The sequence below is a fragment of the Sus scrofa genome, chromosome 12, assembly GCF_054392235.1.
Source record: "Sus scrofa isolate SSC_HxYL_T2T_F1_AM1 chromosome 12, Sscrofa_HxYL_maternal_Yorkshire_Landrace_v2.0, whole genome shotgun sequence".
NCBI lineage: Eukaryota > Metazoa > Chordata > Mammalia > Artiodactyla > Suidae > Sus > Sus scrofa.
In genome coordinates this window covers 42,826,068-42,843,451 of record NC_139394.1, presented here as the reverse complement: position 1 = coordinate 42,843,451, position 17,384 = coordinate 42,826,068, and the positions used below count along the sequence as shown (strand labels likewise).

Sequence of the window (17,384 nt, the reverse complement as noted above, 5' to 3'; positions counted from 1 at the left end):
CCGAACCAAATTACAATATAACCGTGAAGGAACACAAAGGGTGCGTGAGTATAGCAGGAACGAGGGCCAAATCCTCATTTTCATAATAAGGAGTCAATAAATAATGCCTAACACTGAAAGATCTAGTAGAAACAAAACATGTCCATTAGAGACACAGGGATATGGCGATAAATTCATGAATTAAAAAAATAATAATAATTTAAAAAATAACTGTTGCTTTGGGAGAGGGGGTGATGGTGGCGGGGGTGAGGGGAGTGTACAGACAGGCAGCAGATACTGGTGTCATAACAAGCTTTGTAGAATTATTTGATCCTTTAAACTATATACATGTATAACTTGGATACAAATTTAAAAGCAAGAAAAAAAGTCCAGGGTAAAGAGAAAAGCTGATGGAGACAGAAACACTTCCAAGAACTAAAGTTAATATAAAACAAACAAACAAAAAAAACTTGAAACGTACGCAATATGCTCTAAGTACATTAATTATATAGAAAGGGAACATTCAGAAAACAAAAGACCTCTTAGAGATTTTTAAAAAAAAAGACGACCTGGGAGATCAAACTCAAAATATTTCCAAACACAGACACAGAAAAATCACAAAACGATGGACTGTATTAGAGAAAAAAACACCTAAGAGACAAAGCACTAACCCAGTTTAATATTTAAAACGGAGCAGAGAGAATGGAGGGAAGGCAATGATTAAAGAAACATCAGAAGAATTGTTACCAAAACTGAAGATCTGCACAATCTTCAGACTAAGAGAGCCCAATAAACACTGAGCATGATGAATAAAATATGACCTAGACATCTCTTCCGGCAATTTCAGAAAACCAAGAATAAAGAGAAGATCCCAAACATTTCCAGAGAACAAAAACAAGTCTCCTAAGGAGTGAGACTCAACCAGCAACCACCTTCTCTTAGACAACATCTGGATGACAACAGGGCACGTGGTAGGCTGAACAATGGCCCCCCAAAGATGTCCACATTCTAATCCCCAGAACCTGTGGGTACGGGCTACTATACAGGTCAAAAGGACTTTGCGGATGTGATTAGGGACCTGCAATGGGAAGGGTGGCTTGAATTAGCCAGGTGGGCCCAATGTAATCACGAGGTCCTTGCAAGCAAGAGGCAGCGGGGTCCAAGGGAGAAAAGGAAAACGTGGCATGATGGGGCTGCTGGTTTTTAGGGAGCCATGAGTGAAGGAAAGCAGGCAGCCTTGAGAAGCTGGAAAAAGCAAGGAAACAGAGGCTCCCCTGGAGGCTGGAAGAAACACAGCCCAGCTGACACCTGAGTTTTAGGACTTCTAACCGCTAAAACTGTGATATAATAAAGTGGTGCCATTTTAAGCTTATGATGGTAACTTCTTGCAGTAACAATAGGAAACTAATACAGGGTGGTGCTTTCAAGTTCTGAGAGAAAGTAATTTTCAACCTAGAAATTTACATCCAATCCATTAAGAACACAGCCACGAAGAGTGAGGGCAGAGTATTTTTAAATCTACAAGAAATCAGATAATTGACTCTCCTGGAGCATCTGGCAACAAACTGACAAACTAAGATATAGGAAGACAAGAGCCAGAAAACCGCTCCACCCTAAAAGAGCAAGAAAAGGAAGTTCCAGGAGGACCCCGTGCACTAGACCTAGAGAACAACCCACGCAAGTCAGAAAAACCCAAGAGGAGAGATGGCGGGATTTACAGTTTGGGAGAAGAAAGACTGAGATGATAAAACTGAGCTGTAAGGGGGGGCGGGGAAGGATATAGAGACCTAAGAAAAAATGATGTAGTAGCTAGCTTAACAGCACAAATGTGAAGCAGGCTAAAATACAGCAGGATTTTAAGCAACTGGTGATGGATGATGGAGTTAGGAAAGATCTACCTGAACCAGGGATTAGGAACTTGTACCAAACCAGGAACATTCTCCGTTGAGTGGCCTGGGAGGCAGGCCTCTCTTCCAACACACAGGAAAGAAAATGTAATTTTCCGGTTCTTCCCTGCCTTGGCATTGTACCGTATTTACACAATAACAACACATGGTAAATGCAGTCTACTGGTTTTCAACTCCAAGGGTCAACTTACAGGCAGAGCACTGAAATCTTGTGGCTGTCTCGGGGCAGAGTGTTCAAGTGTGGTGGGGAGAGGACAATGACTACTTCACACCGTCTCAGAATTTCTACTCCCTCCTCCCCTATTCCTTCCTCATTCGCAATTTATGACCTTGGCTTCTCTCTCAAAGAAAGGAGAACGAGCAGAAGAGAATTTTCACAGACTCCTACCTACCTATGTCTACTCGGAGACCGCCTGTCAACACGGTTAAACTGTCCCCAGGACTATCAGAGGCCACCGTTCTCGTGCCATCTAGTCCCATCTCAGATACCTCCTTGAGGATGTGGCTACAGCAGCTCTCCCCCTCCCCCACATCATCCATTTCCCCTGGGCTGCCTCACGCTTATCCATGTACAAACATGCTGTTGTTTCTTCCATCGCCACAACAAACAGAACACCTCCCGAAGCCACATCCTTCTCCATCTGATGTCCCATTTCTCTGCTCCCCTCCCTCTAAAGCAACATTCCTAAAAAGAGCTGTCTACCCTCCCTATCTCAAACCCCCTCTTCCCATGCTCTCACCAACCCAGTCCAGTGGAGCCTGCATCCTTTCCACTCCACCAACACTGCTCAAGAAGGTCACAGAGGACCCAGCACGGTGCTGAATGAGATGGTCAATTCTTCGTCTTGCTTAACCTGTCAGTAGCATCCTCCGCTTTCACACCAGAGGATAAATAAATCAAGAAACAGGGATGGCAACCAATTATCTAAAATTTTAAAAGGAAAACAACATACAATGAGACTGAATGTCAGGCAAAAGACCTGTCTTCCTGAGTGCTTCTGTACTACTTATCATATTCATGTATAATTTTAATAAAATGACAAGAATAGATTTCAAGATGTAAATAACCATAGAATTGCATCTTATGCAGTGGTCAGGTTCTAAAGTCTAAGCATTAAGCAAAAATCAAATTCTCACAAAACTACTTTAAAAATCCCTAAAACTGGAGTTCCTTGGTGGCTCAGTAGGTTAAGGATCTGGTGTTGCTACTGCTGTGGTGCTGGTTTGATCCCTGGCCGAGGAACCTCCGCATGTCTTGGGTGCAACCAGAAAAAAAAATTTTTTTAAATCCCTAAAATTGCCCAGAAAGTACAGCACCCTAATCTCTCCATGAGTTGAACAGTCAGTCTCTCCCCTCAAACACGACAGCCACTTTCTCAATTAAACACAAGATGATTATGTTTAGGGACCATGCTGGACAAAGACTGGACACTGTGAATTTAACCACTAGATTCAGAACCTGTCCGGAGAAGTACCCAGAACAAACTCCACCTGCCCTCCGTGTTCACGCCGGGCACCCGCTCTCTGAGTAAGACGGCAGGCAGAATTACTGGCGCTACTGAAGCTGTCTCTCCCTCTTTTTCTTTTGGCCAGCCACACCCGGTTACAAGGTGAGGTCGTTAAATGTCCACAGAAAAGACCTCACTGCGAATATGTGGGTAGGGGGATCCTCCTGCGGGTGTCACCACAAGTCCACTATTACTACCTGCTACGACTTCACCATCACCGTAAGTCAGGGCTGCTTCCTTATCTAACTCATCGCTATTGTTTCTGGGGCTGAAGACATCTCTGATTCCTAAGAAACCTGAACCAACATTCTGGCGGGACTGCCTCTAGTAGTCTGCAAGCTTCCACAGCTCCAGGAGCCACCTAGGGCTCATTTCTTCAGAACCTGACACTCTGCTCCTGGTTCCCCCAACGGGTGGCTTTGGAAAAGCACTTACTCTGTGACCCAGCTTTACTCTCTACGTAATATAAAAAATAAAACAAAATCTGAAGGCCTACTAAATACATTTTTAAAAAAAGCCTAATTAACCTGGCTGGACAAATCAGCCAGTAGCTCAACGGGGACCAAAAGTCTGGACACAGAACTCGTTCTCTGAGAGAGAGACAAGACACAGCCGAGATTTCAATGCTAAAATCTCGTATTTCAACAGGCATTGTGGAAATACCAAACAGAAAGTTATCAAGAAATGATTGCCTTCATTTCGCACCTACAGTTTAGGAAAAATAAGAGGATCGATCATACTCTGGGGTGGCAGGCATACAGGAAAACAACTGCTACAGTGGAGAATGTAAATTGTTATAATTCTTCTAAGGGCCAATTTGACAGTATCTTCCAAAAGCCTCTAAAAAAAATTAAAGTACAACCCCTCTGTCCCACCAACTGAATTTCCAGGAAGGATCTGCACTTTCCAATTCAAAATGCACTAGTCACATGCGGCTACTGAACACTCCAAACGTGGTTAGTCCAAATCAAGGTGAGCTGTAAACAAAGAATATACTCTGGATTTCAAAGACGTGATGGGAAAAAACATACATAAAAGATCTTATTAATATTTACATACTGGCTATATGCTAAATTTATGATATTTTTATAAACCAGGTTAAACATGTTAAAAATTAACTTTACCTGTTTCTTTTTATTATATTTTTAAACTGCAATTACTAGGAAATTTAAATTTAAATATGTGATTGGCACTCTATATTGGACAGAGCTGCTTTTAGACAAATTGCACAAATGCGTATGTACAAGGGTGTATATCAAAGCATGCTTTATAAAAGCGAAAGGCTGAAAGAAACCCAAGTATCCATCAATACCAACTGGCTAAATAAACTGCAGTAAATCTATAAAATGAAATACTCTGTAGCCACGGAAAATGCTCATGTCTATCTAAATACACTGCGTGAAATAATACATTAAGGAAGAAAAATAAGCTCATGAAATAGTACGTAGTTATAAAATTCCCTTTTTGTTTTTAAAAGGTGTTTGCGTGCGTGTGCGTGTGCGTGTGCGTGTGTGTGTGTGTGTGTGTGTGCAAACAGAGAAAAAGGTCTGAAAGGATATTCATCAAAATGACAACTGTGGTTACCTCTGGGCAGCAGGATTACAAGTAATCCTTATTCCCTTCTTTAAGCTTTTGTGTCTTTTCTGAATATCTGAAGTAGGCCTGACTTAATTCTATAGTTAGAACAGTAAAGCCTTTTTAAAAAATGATAGCCATTAGCTAAAACAAAAAGCTCCATCTTGCCCCCGTCATGGTGGCCAGATGACGCCCACGGCACTAAGGTCCCCAGGCCTACACAGTGCTGCACTTGAGAAGCCTGCAAGCGCCCACGTCCCACTGGATACTTACACCCATCCCAAATAATTACGAATATTTCAGGGTTCTACAGGTCATTTATGAGAACTTGGCCATGAACCTGTAAAGTGTTAATCGAGGGAACACTGAAATAGATGTTCATGGATTTGTCACCTAAGGCCACTGAGTAATTAAAAAGGGGGGAATTTTACTGACAATATTAGTTGCCTATGGGTTAGTGAAGGGGTGGCAGGGGGACAGGTTGGGAAGGAAGATTTTCTCTATATAGTCATTAGCGTCTCTCGAATTTGAGCTGTGTTAAGTGTACTGCCTACTTTAAAATAAATTTAAAAAACAAAACAGAAACATCATCAAGACGGATTGCCATGACTAACCCTAAATTTTAAGTCATTCTTCAAGATGTGTCTTAGTGCTGAGGTCAAACTGGCATTAAAAATTTTAGTCTATTTAAGTCAAACAGTTGAGTGGCCGAGGGAAGGGCCACAGAGAGATGAGAGGGTCAACGCGAACCAGAGGTGGAGAAATTGGGGTGGCAGGGAGCAAACAAAATGTAACTGATTAATAGTGGAATGTGTTTTCATACTATCAAGCAAGTAAAAAATTTCAACACTTCCTCTATATTTACATTACATTATACTGTGTTCTTGGGGGCTTTTTGCTTATAGGAAATATCAAAATGTCAAACCATTGTTTCTATTAAAGGTCTTTAAACGATACTACAGTTTAGACCTATAATGAAACAGGGTGCTCACTGCAGTTTGTAATGCATCTCATTAAATACATTAATAACATGCACTTCACTAAAAGGTCAACTTATTATGGCTGAAGTTTGGCTTTCCTTTAATCATTTCATTTAAAGCTACAGAGCAAACTCTGGAAAAGACAGTAGAGAGTGCCCATTACAGAAATGCTCTCTCAATCCCCCCCTCCATCCCAATCAGCAATGCTTATTAATAAATCACTGTTAATGTTTTTATGTTTATGTTTCTACAATATTAATGACATTAACTTTTTAAAAATCCTTTTGTCTTAGAGACCCATGCTGACTTTCTGATAAAATGATGTCTGGTATTTGCTTCAAAGTAATCCAGAAGCAGGGGGAGAAGTTAGCCTGAGTAGATGAAATAAGACTGGCCCTAACTGATTAACTGCTTAGCTAGTAACATTACATATGGGTTCCCTGTACAATTCTCTCTACTCTTACAAAAGTTTGATATATTCCAGAATGAAAAGTTTTAAATAACTCATACTGAGGTTTCCTTAAGTCACTTGCCTTCTTCCTTTTATACTGTTGCCATCAACAGAAAAGAACCACCTCCTCATGCTATAGAAGTTTTTAAAAGAAAATCAGAGGGAGTTCCCGTTGTGGCTCAGCATTAACAAATCTGACTAGCATCCATGAGGACGCAGGTTCGATCCTGGCCTCACTCAGTGGGTTGAGGATCTGGCGTTGCCATGACCTGTGGTGTAGGCTGCAGATGTGGCCTGGATCTGGCGTTGCTGTGGCTGTGGCATAGACCGGCAGCTGCAGCTCGGATTCAACCCCTAGCCTGGGAACCTCTGTATGTCACAGGTGCAGTCCTAAAAAAGCAAAAAATAAATAATTAATTAAATAAAAGAAAGTCAGAGAGAAAAGGCTAACCTCTTTAGAGAAATGGTTTTGTGCATGGAAAAATCCCTTAATTTTGCTAAGGCTACTTCATGCCTCACAATTTTTACAACTACTAAGAGATCAAAAAATGTCTTTGAAGTTACTTCACAGTAAGAGTTATAATCGCCAATGTGTAACACCAGGGTGACTGGGGACTGAGAGCATTGGGAAAGAAAGGCAATATTTGTTTAGTTTCTGAAGAGGAGAGTTTAGGGTGCTTAAGGTACGAAGGCATGCTGTGCAGGACTTGACTGTGGCTAAAACAGAATTCTGCTCTTTTTTAGAGGCTACTATTAGGACTAGGAGAATAGATGACAGTGACAAGGAAAGAATCTATCAAGAAAACACAACCTAAATGCAGGATCCTAAATGCAACGAAACTGACACTGAGAGGATGTAAGAGGAATCTGAGAGGAAAATGAATCAGAAGAGCAGAACCCACACACCGCATGTAGTATCATCAAAACCAAAGGGAAATATTTCAAGGAAAAGTTGAAGGCTTCAGGGAGGCAGTGGCTGGGTCTGGCAATAAGGAAATCTCCAATCACCTTTTCACAGTCATAAAAAGCCAAAGCTGAATGTAAGTATTACCGCTGATTAGAACACTAGCCATTTTCCAGAACAAATGGTTCACTTAAATTATATAGGGAGGGAGTTCCCTGGTGGCCTAACAGGTTAGGACCTGGCATTGTCACTGTTGTTCCGCATGCAGCAAGTGCAACCAAAAAAAGGAATTATATAGGGAATGTGAAAATGAATAAAAAGTCAAAAGCACTGAAGACAGTGGAGATGGTGGTTAGTGACAATGAACGTTGGCTGAACGCTGCCAAATGCCTCTTCCAACAGAAAAAGAGAATACGTGTACCTAACATTGGTGGTGTGCTGTGTGCCGGCCACTATGCTAATGCTTTATATCGATTATGTCCTTTTAATCCTCACAACCATATTATCCATTTTACTGGGAAGCTAAGTAACTTGCTCAGGGCCACACAACTAATCCACTGCTGAGATGGGATCTAAACCCATGCAGTCTGGCTTTACTGTAAGACCAACCAAAGTGAAAAGAGATTTAATTAAAGAAAGTAAGTTTCATTTTTGTCTTGGGGTCAGTACAAATTCAGCCTATGTTCCACACCAGCTATATAACACAGTATAAGTCGTTCGTCTAGAGTAATGTAACCAAGAAATTTGTCTTAAACTCTGTTTACCAAGATAGGGAAATACACAACATACTATATCATACTGTCATAAGGGTGGAAACAAAATTAGCTATCCTTCAGAGGCACAGAAATTCTGATAATTAGAAAAGTGTCTGCCCTCCCATCTTAGAATATGTGACACCAAACAAACATTCTTTTCTTCTCCCTCTTCTGCTGCAACCCAACCAGTCCGATTAAGAGACCATCTGTCAGATTAACTGGAGTTCACCAATGAGGCAAAGAGGCAACTGGTGAAGTACAAGAAAAGACAAATTAAAAAGATCAGCCATTTGCAGCAACATGGATGGACCTAGAAACTATCATACTAAGTGAAGACAGACAGTGACAGACAAGCATCATATGATATTACCTCTATGTGGAATTTAAAAACAAAAACCAAAAAAGCTACAAATGAACTTTTTTGCAGACTCGAAGACTCAGAAAAATTTATGGTTACCAAAGAGGACAGGTTGGGGGTGGGGAGAGAAAGACTAGGGGTTTGGGAGTGGCATATACACACTGAGACACATGGAATGATTGGCCAACAGGGACCTGCTGCACAGCACAGACAACGCTACCCACTATTCTGTGATCATCTATGTGGGAAAAGAATCTGAGAAAGAATGGTTATGTGTATATGTGTAACAGGGTCACTTTGCTGTATGGCAGAAATTATCACAACCTTGTAAATTAACTATACTTCAAAAAAACTTTAAAAAAAATAAATAAAAAGATCAGAACTGTTGCAAAATAAAAGTCAAGGAGGTCCCCCTGTGGCACAGTGGTTAAGAATCTGACTGCCGTGGCTGGGGTCACTGCAGAGGTACAGGTTTGATCCCCAGCCCTGCACAGTGGGTTAAAGGATCCAGTGTTGCCACAACAGTGATGTAGGTCATAGGTGGCAGCTGAGGCTCAGAGTCAATCTCCGGCCCAGGAACTTTCATATGCTGTAGGTGCAGCCATAAAAAAAGTAAGATTAAAATAGCTAAAGAAACTAAATTATATCCAAGAATGTGTCCATTATACCCAGCACTGCCTAAACCTTAAAATATCTGTATTTTGAGCGAAACCAAAAGGGGAGGGGGAGGCTCAAGCAAGAATAAGTAGCAAAATGGAAAAGGCCTTATCTTGAAACATTTAAGACATTCAATCTAGAGCAGCCTAGGTCTCATTCCAAAGGCACACCAGGAATTGGGGCACCAGGGCATTAAAAATAGCAGTGAGGCGCTCCAAAACTCTCTCGAGCGCTGAAAACCACTACCTATCACCTACTCAAGGGAGGGAGGGCTGGAGGGGCTACAGGGCTACAAAGACCCACCCTCAGCATATCTACAGGGTTCCTGACTTCAGGTATGGCAGGACATACACTCTAAAGACGGGCTCTAGGAAGTAAGTCCTCACTAAACCAAGAAAAGGTCACAAAATTTCCTGCCCTAGAAACACATTCACCTTAAAGGGTTTAAGGTGATTCTACCTAGAGGCAGACACCAAATCCACCGTCCTCCTCAGACCCTTTCTAATACTAACTCCATGATGTTACAAAAATAAGGTTTAAAGAACAAATGAAAATGGTAAGTCTCAGCCTGCACATCAGGAATGGAGATTCTAAGCCCTGTGCACTCCCCCCCGAAATCTCCCTCTGCCCCAGTCCTGTGCTGCCACTGGGCACAATGGCACACGGGGCGGCACAGAGCAGAAGGCAGATCCGAGACCGTGAGGCAGAAAAGCTGGAGGAGTCTGGCTCTGCCCTGCGTGCACGAGCTCTGTGACTCTGGGCAGCTCGGGCCTTGGGTCACTCAGCGGTAAAATGAGGCACCCAGGCAGGCACCAAAGGCTTTCTAAATTCCTTTTCCCTTCTAAAATTCTTGGACCTTACAGCTCAGCAATTCTCTTCCACAAATTTTTCCTCCCTCTGCCGCAACCCAAAGGAAGATAGGATGAGGTCATCTTAGCGTGCTGTGCTAGAAACTGCCCAACAAAGAAAGGCGTCCTGTGAGCAGACGACACAACCAACTTAAAGGAACTGAGTTTAGTCGCTGACTGTCTCCCTTTTGTTCTATACGCATGGGTTTTCTCTGAGTATTAAAGTAACTCGGGGGAAGTTCCCGGCGTGGCGAAGTGGAAACGAATCCGACTGGGAACCATGAGGTTTCGGGTTTGATTCCTGGCCTCGCTCAGTGGGTTAAGGATCCAGCACTGCCATGAGCTCTGGTGTCAGGCGCAGACATGGCTCAGACATGGCTGTGGCTATGGCTGTGGTGTAGGATGGCGGCTGTAGCTCCAATTAGACCCCTAGCCTGGGAACCTCCATATGCTACAGGTGTGGCCCTAAAAAAAAAGAAATAACTCTGAAAGCCAAGGAGAGGAGGAGCGAAAAGTGAGAGCAGGGGTGAAAAAGGGCAGGATAAACATGACTCAACCTATTTTGATGCAAGTTGTCTTCATTTGATAAAAAAGTTATATTGCTATTTTTTTTAAGTTGAAATCACTAATTTATACCATATTATCACCAAAGCTAAAACTTCTCACCTCTGTGGTGCTGCAAATACAAGCCCACGTGTCCCAATACGGCGTAAGAATTCTTACTGTTTTTTAGGGCGCTGGCAAATTCTGGGCCACCTTTGTCCTTGAAAATAGGGAAAACATCTGGTTGAGGAAGCTGATTGGTGGTCAGGAGGGCTTTTTGTAACTTGATCCTTCCTTCCAAGAGCTGGTCCCACAGTGCTGAGAAAGAAAAAAGAATTCCATCCCTGGTTATAACAAGTCCCTGGTCGGGGAGCAGGGGAGGGACAGGAGACCACAGCCATCTCTAAGCAGCCTGGCTCGACCACCGTGTCATGCAACGGGAACACTCTCTATTAGAGGAAATAAATCCAGCACGGACGCGAGCCCACCGGCTCCAGGAGAGCAAGCACGCTCCAGCCCCAAGAGAGGAGAGGTTTTTCTCTTCAATCTTCCGCAGCTGCCGAAGAACGAGAGAAGCAGCTAAGCAGCGCAGCCCAGCACCGGCTGGCTAAGCGCAGGGGGACGGCGCTTTAGGCCTCTTGGTAAGTGGGACATGTCACTAGCTAACTGCAAGGACACCGGGGAGGGCAAAGAGCCAAAAACAAGCAAACAGAAGGGAGATCAAATGCAGATGAGGCCGGAAAAACAAGCAAACCGCGAGCCATGTACACACCTATCTGGTTCTTCACAGCTCGGCCTTTCTCCACTTCCTCGGAAACCCTGGCGCTGGAGAAGGTCATCACCACGCCGTCGTCCTCGCTGGCCCCGTCCTGGGCCGTGTCCTCCCCACTCTCGCCTTCCGAGTCCTCCGCACCGTCCCCTTCTTCCATACCACTCTCCTCCTCCTCGTCTTCCTCCTCCTCCTCACTGCTACCCAGGGCATCCATTCCCTCGGTGAACTTCTCAAAGTCACGGATGCCCTCGACACTGAAGCCCGCCGCCTCACCGGAGCGGCTTCTGCTCTTGTTCCAGGCCGGAGCACTGTCCCCGTCATCACCACACTCCTGTTCCTCATCGGATTCTTCCAGACCCAGCCCCTCTGAATCTCCATCTCCAGACCCTTCCTCATCAGATGTTTCTTTATCTAAACGAGGGAGGGAAGAAAGAAAAGAAAAATGTTACCTTGAGACAAGCAGTAGGCCTTATCTTTCACTTTAATTAAAGAATTATGGCACCTACCTCCCCCCACAAAAAAGTATTACTGTGGAGTTCCCGTCGTGGCACAGTGGTTAACCAATCCGACTAGGAACCATGAGGTTGTGGATTTGACCCCTGGCCTTGCTCAGTGGGTTGGGGATCCGGCGTGGCTGTGAGCTGTGGTGTAGGTCGCAGATGCGGCTCAGATCCCACGTTGCTGTGGCTGAGGTGTAGGCTGGCAGCTACAGCTCCGATTGGACCCCTAGCCTGGGAACCTCCATGTGCCGCAGGAGTGGCCCTAGAAAATGCACACACACAAAAAAGCATTATTGTACTCAATTCAACTCAACAAATATGTATTACATATCTACTATCTGTAAAATGCTAAGGGAAAAACAAAAATAAATACAACATGGGTCCTAGGTCCCAGCCTAATGAAAGGCTCTAGTGAGACAGACGAACCCATAAAAACTCTAACACAGAGAAAAATGAAAGGTGCTTTGACAAAGTTTTGATAACCAAGAGGAGGAAGATATTTTAGCCGTAGGGCAAATGATTTCAAGCAAAGTTATAACCAAGAGGTAGCCTTTGGTCTGAAACTTGAAAAAGGGTCAGGTTTCAAAAAGTGTGAGGGAATTACTGGTTTTGCCAAACGTGCATCTGAAACGGAGTTTACCATGACCCATCCCAAATGTACAATCTCTATCACGCCGGTGTACTCTATTAAATTCGTATAACGCCCCTATCATAAGCCAGCCATGGATAAAAGCTGGAGACTGACAATCAGAATGCAATACCTGTGCGGGAGCGGTAGATACGCATAATCAATAATCGCAGTACAGTGTCATTAGCATAGAGTGCACGGAGAAGGAAACACCTAACTCTCCTGGAAGCATGAGAAATGGCTTCATGTGAAGGAAACATCAGTTTCAGACAGAGTAGCGGGGGAAGGCAAAGAAAAACAGCAGGTGCAAGGTCAGCACACAAAACTGCACTGTACCGAATGGTGGGACGTGAGTCCAAAGATGGGCTGAGGAGCCCAATCAGGAGGGGACCTGTCCTCTACGGGAAGGAGTTTGAACCTGATCCTTCGGTAAATGGAATCTTAGTTATGGCTCCCGATTTTACTTCTACTTAGGGTATCCTGATACTGACAGGTCTCTATGGATCACCCAAACGCTTCCACAGCAGAACATAGAGATCCCATGTACAGGAAGCATAATCATGAGGTACAGGGACCTGTCACCAGCAACTTTCTTCAGAAAAATCAAGATTTTATGACAACATGACAGGTTTTAATTTCTTTAAGTAACACTATATAAACTTAAGACAGAGAAAGCTGTCACAAATATACGGAAACTAAATGCAAAAGAGTGAAGAGAAACAATGCTTTCTTTATATGCATGCCATTTCTCAGATAAAGGAATATTCTCATAGAGTAGTAGTTAAAAGTATAGATCTTAGGAGTTCCCGCTGTGGCTCACTGGGTTAAGACTCCAACTGCAGCTGCTTGAGTTGGGTGCAGTGGGTTAAAGGATCCAGCGTTACCACAGCTGTGGGGTGGATCACAGCTGCAGCTTGGATTCAGTCCTTGGCCTGGTAACTTCCATATGCTGGTGTGGCCATTAAAATAAAAAAAAAAAGTACAGCTCTTAGAATCAGACTGCCTGGGAGTTCCTGTCATGGCTCAGCAGTTAACGAACCCGACTAGTATCCATGAGGACGTGGGTTTGATCCCTGGCTTCACTCAGTGGGTTAAGGATCTGGCATTGCCGTGATCTGTGGTGTAGGTCACAGATGAGGCTCGGATGCCGAGTTGCTGTGGTTGTGGTGTAAGCCAGCAGCTACAGTGCCAATTGGCCCCCTAGTCTGGGAACCTCCATATGCTGCAGGTACAGCCCTAAAAAAGACAAAAAGACCAAAAAAAAAAAAAAAAAAAAAATCAGACTGCCTTACTTGAGGGCCGGCCTGCACTTACTAGCTATCTGACCTTGAGCAAGCTATTTCACATCCCCTCAATTTCCTTATTTGGAGACAAACAGTACCAACCTCACAGGGCTATGAGGAGGATTAAATGAGATGTTACCTATAATGATAATGGTGATAATATTTTCTGACAACTTACCACGCCCCAGGCTCTTAGAACTTCAAGAGTTGCCACAGTGCCTGATACATGGTGAGCTCAATAAATAGTATATTGGTCTCAGGATTGGTCTGTTTATCAGTCTCTAAGCAAAGAATATGAAATAAGCTTATCATGTGGGAGCCCCCAGAACTGTATCAAGGACTAAATCATGGATATCCTAACATGAATGACTGTTTCTTTTATATTATCTGTGGATTCTCAACATGGTACCTCTGACCTCTCTAAAGGAAAACAAATGGCATCCACTCAATAACCACCAAAGCCGGCCCTTTCCTCCACTCTAAGAAACTCACAATCCTTAAAACTATAAGCTCACATCCTCCTAACTCTTGCAGAGAACAGGAAAGCGCTATGAAATTTTTACAACGGCAAAAAATGAGTGTCACAAATTACAGTGACTGAGCAAAAAGTGAAAAATCAAAGGAAAAGGGTCAAAATTCATGAGCAGCATGTTCATCAGAAACAATGCAATTCAGGAGTTCCCTGTGGTGCAGTGGGTTAAGGATCTGATGGTGTCGCTGCAGCAGTTCAGGTTACTGCAGTGACGCAGGTTTGATCCCTGGGCCAGGAACTTCCATGTGCCTCGGGCATGGCAAAAAACAAACAAACAAAAAAAAGTATACCAATTTAAGAGCTCCAGATTTTAGATTCCTTATGAAGTGAAATTAAGTACTTAGAAGGGCTCTTTCTAATGCCAAACCAATGGTTTCTCCTAAGATAATAGGTAGGACATCCAGTTTTGCAGAGATCATTAAAAAAAATTTTAACCTAATAAATTAGGAAAGAAAGCAAATGTCTACTCACCAGATGAACCTGGCAGAGTCTGCTCCCAATGGTCTTCCTTCCAAGCTTTTCTAGAGGTGGTCTTGCCAGAATACCTCTTGTCTGTATCCAAGAAGGAGGCTGATGCCAGCTTTCTAATGGTACCCACCACGGGGAAATCGCCTTCCCCATCGTCCCCTTCATCAAACCTGTCAATCACTCTGGCAGCAGTGGCTGTGGGGAAGGGGAGGAAAGTAATCAGAATCTTCAGATTAGAAGGAACTTTAACGGTAACACTGGGTAACACTGCCGAGGCTTTGAATTCATACTTGAATGTCCTCTACAAAATCCCCACCATGGGAGTTCTCGTGTCTCCGTAGGTTACAAACCCAACTGAAGCCCATGAGGATGCTGGTTCAATCCCTGGCCTCGCTCCGTGGTTTAAGGATCCAGCATTGCCACAAGCTGCAGTGTAGGCCGGCAGCTAAAACTACGATTTGACCCCTAGCTTGGGAACTTCCATATGCCACAGGTGTGGCCCTAAAAAGAGAAGAAAAAAAAAAGTCCCCACCATGAGTTTCCATTGTGGTTCAGCAGGTTAAGGACCTTACCAAAAGCTGGGGGGTGGGGTAGGCAAAGATCGCAGATTCAGCCCCAGCCGAATGTTGCCGTGGCTGTGGCGTGTTTGCCTGCAACTCACATTTGACCTCTAGCCCAGGAACTTCTATATGCCACAGGTGTGGCCACTTTAAAAAAAGCCGCCAAGTTCCAAGAACAGCAAAGTCATTACCTCCCAAGGCAGACCACTTACTCTCCTGCTGCTGTTCCAGAACAAAAAGCTGACTCTCTGCATCTACTAGAAGGATTATTTCCATGTTTTGGATCATAGAAAACTGGTCTAATTCCTCTTTCATCTGTGACTGTCGCTCAAATATTTTAAGTCGGCCATCATCATGTTCTATCTTCACTTCAGCCCATCCCTCAGGGAGTTTGCTTATCCTAGCTAAACAGCCCCAGTTCCTTCAACTGCTTACTTCTAAGACACGGTCCAGCACTCACATTTATCCCTCCTTATTCCCCCTTCCTCACACTTCTCTGACTCAAGCCTAAAGCAGGATTAGACCTTGAACCTCATCTTACAGAACAGCAGCCTTATTCGTCAGCAGCTAAGCAAGTGTGTTGAGGACTAAAAAGGCTTAAATGGCACCACAGAAGCCTACTTCTTCCTTCATCCTCCAAGTAAGTTCTCAGGGGCAGGCAGAGTTGGAAAAAAAAAGGGGGGGGGGGGGAATGAGACTTCCTTCTCCTCATTTCTAATGCAGTGCCATTAAAGACATCCTTAAAGATAACTTCCAACCTGCTACCAGACTCTGGCTCCCTGCTACAGCCCTGCACCAACAGTGAACCGAAGCCTGAGTCCTCCGGATGCTCCGCCCACAGGAGCACCAAGTCTAGAGTGAGCGTCAGGATCCCGAAGCCCTCCTCCCCAGACCCGGGGGACACTCTCTGGGAGGCAGTTTTCCTCTGCGCAAGAGGAAACAGAGAAGGCTTGGCGGCGGGGGCCCAGCAGCTGGCCCTTCACACGCCGCCCAGGTCCGCACCCGGCACGGCCCACACACAGCTCCGCACGTGGTCTTGCCCCGGTCAGGCCTCACCCTCCTCCGGGTCCGCTTCAGGATCCGCTTCGCGCGGTCGCGGGTTCAACAACTGTTCCAGCTGTAGCGCCAGAGGCTGCGGCCCCGCCATGGTCACCAGGTCTCGCCCGCGCCGCGCTCGTGAATGTCGCCCTCTCCCTGCCGGGTCCTCCTGCCGGAGACTGCTCCCCAGCACAGCCAGGGACGCTCGGAGCCGGGCGCCCAGCTCCGGATCGGCAACTTCCGGGAGACTCGCGGGAGGGGGCGGGACTTTGTGCGTCACTACGGGCGTTGCTAGGATGAAAGCGGAAACGCCCGGAAGGCTGACGCGCGTGCGCGTGCGCCGAGGGGGCGTGTTGGGCAGCGCGGGAGCGAGCGGGAGCGAGCGAGAGCACGTGGCCGCCGCTGGCGCTGAGCCGAGACTGCGATGCGCGGTGTTTTTTTTGAGTAAAGTACGCTTGAAGATTTGTCTGAGATTGGCTAAAAAGTAAAGAATAGTGTAGCCGCGACCCTTGGTGGCTGATTTAGGGAGGAGGAGTAAAGAGTGAGCGCCTCGAGCTTCACGCGTGCTTTAGGGCACGCACAGACTAGAATCAAAAGCAGGTTTGGCATTTCATAATTTGGAGGAGTTTGGGGTCGGGCACACGCCCCTGACCCCGCGGTGGCCATGACTTGGAAATCCTGCCTCAGGGATGGGCTTGCGTAGCTGTGCAGTGGACTGCTGCATCCTTATTAATAAGAATAATAGAAGTCACTATGGCTGTGAATAAATAAAGGTCGATTCTGTAGCTTCTCCAGAGGAGCCTTGTCTGGGTAGGGAAATGGGGGTGGAGTGGAGATTACTCGTGCACACCAAAAGGTATTAATATCCTTGCTGTTCTTCAAAGATGAGGGCACACTCAGATGCTTGAAACTGGCGCACAAAAGCGGAAAAACTCAGATCTACAGTTCAAGGGGCACAGGTAGAGTCAAATATAAAGACCAAAGAAGAAACGGTAGCCAAGCACATGGAAAGATAAAATCCCTTCACATCCTCTTTCCCTCTTCAAACATTCCTTGACTGCCCACTATGTGGCAGGCGCTGTTAGATGAGATAGAGATGAGTAAGTGATTCTCTCCTGGTGGTGATCAGCCTAGGGGG

At 44.9% G+C, this 17,384-nt stretch overlaps 1 protein-coding gene across 6 annotated transcripts in view; it reads right to left on the bottom strand.

The window, feature by feature from the left end:
* AATF (apoptosis antagonizing transcription factor) overlaps positions 1 to 16,497 on the bottom strand; it is a 101,757-nt gene extending 85,260 nt beyond the window's left edge. For 5 of the 6 annotated variants that reach the window (XR_014821334.1, XR_014821336.1, XR_014821335.1 and 2 more), the window contains exons 1-4: positions 16,265 to 16,497; positions 14,652 to 14,843; positions 11,238 to 11,648; positions 10,646 to 10,783 (exon numbers count right to left, since the gene is read on the bottom strand). Coding sequence is in view for 2 of the 6 variants with exons in the window: in XM_003131707.5 (XP_003131755.1) it covers positions 10,646 to 10,783; positions 11,238 to 11,648; positions 14,652 to 14,843; positions 16,265 to 16,355 (832 nt within the window). In the remaining 4 variants the exon portion in view is untranslated. Of the gene's footprint in view, positions 1 to 4,643; positions 8,308 to 10,588; positions 10,784 to 11,237; positions 11,649 to 14,651; positions 14,844 to 16,264 lie in introns of those variants that run through there. The other variant, XM_084985079.1, reaches the window with a different exon arrangement.
* Positions 16,498 to 17,384: the final 887 nt, after the last annotated feature.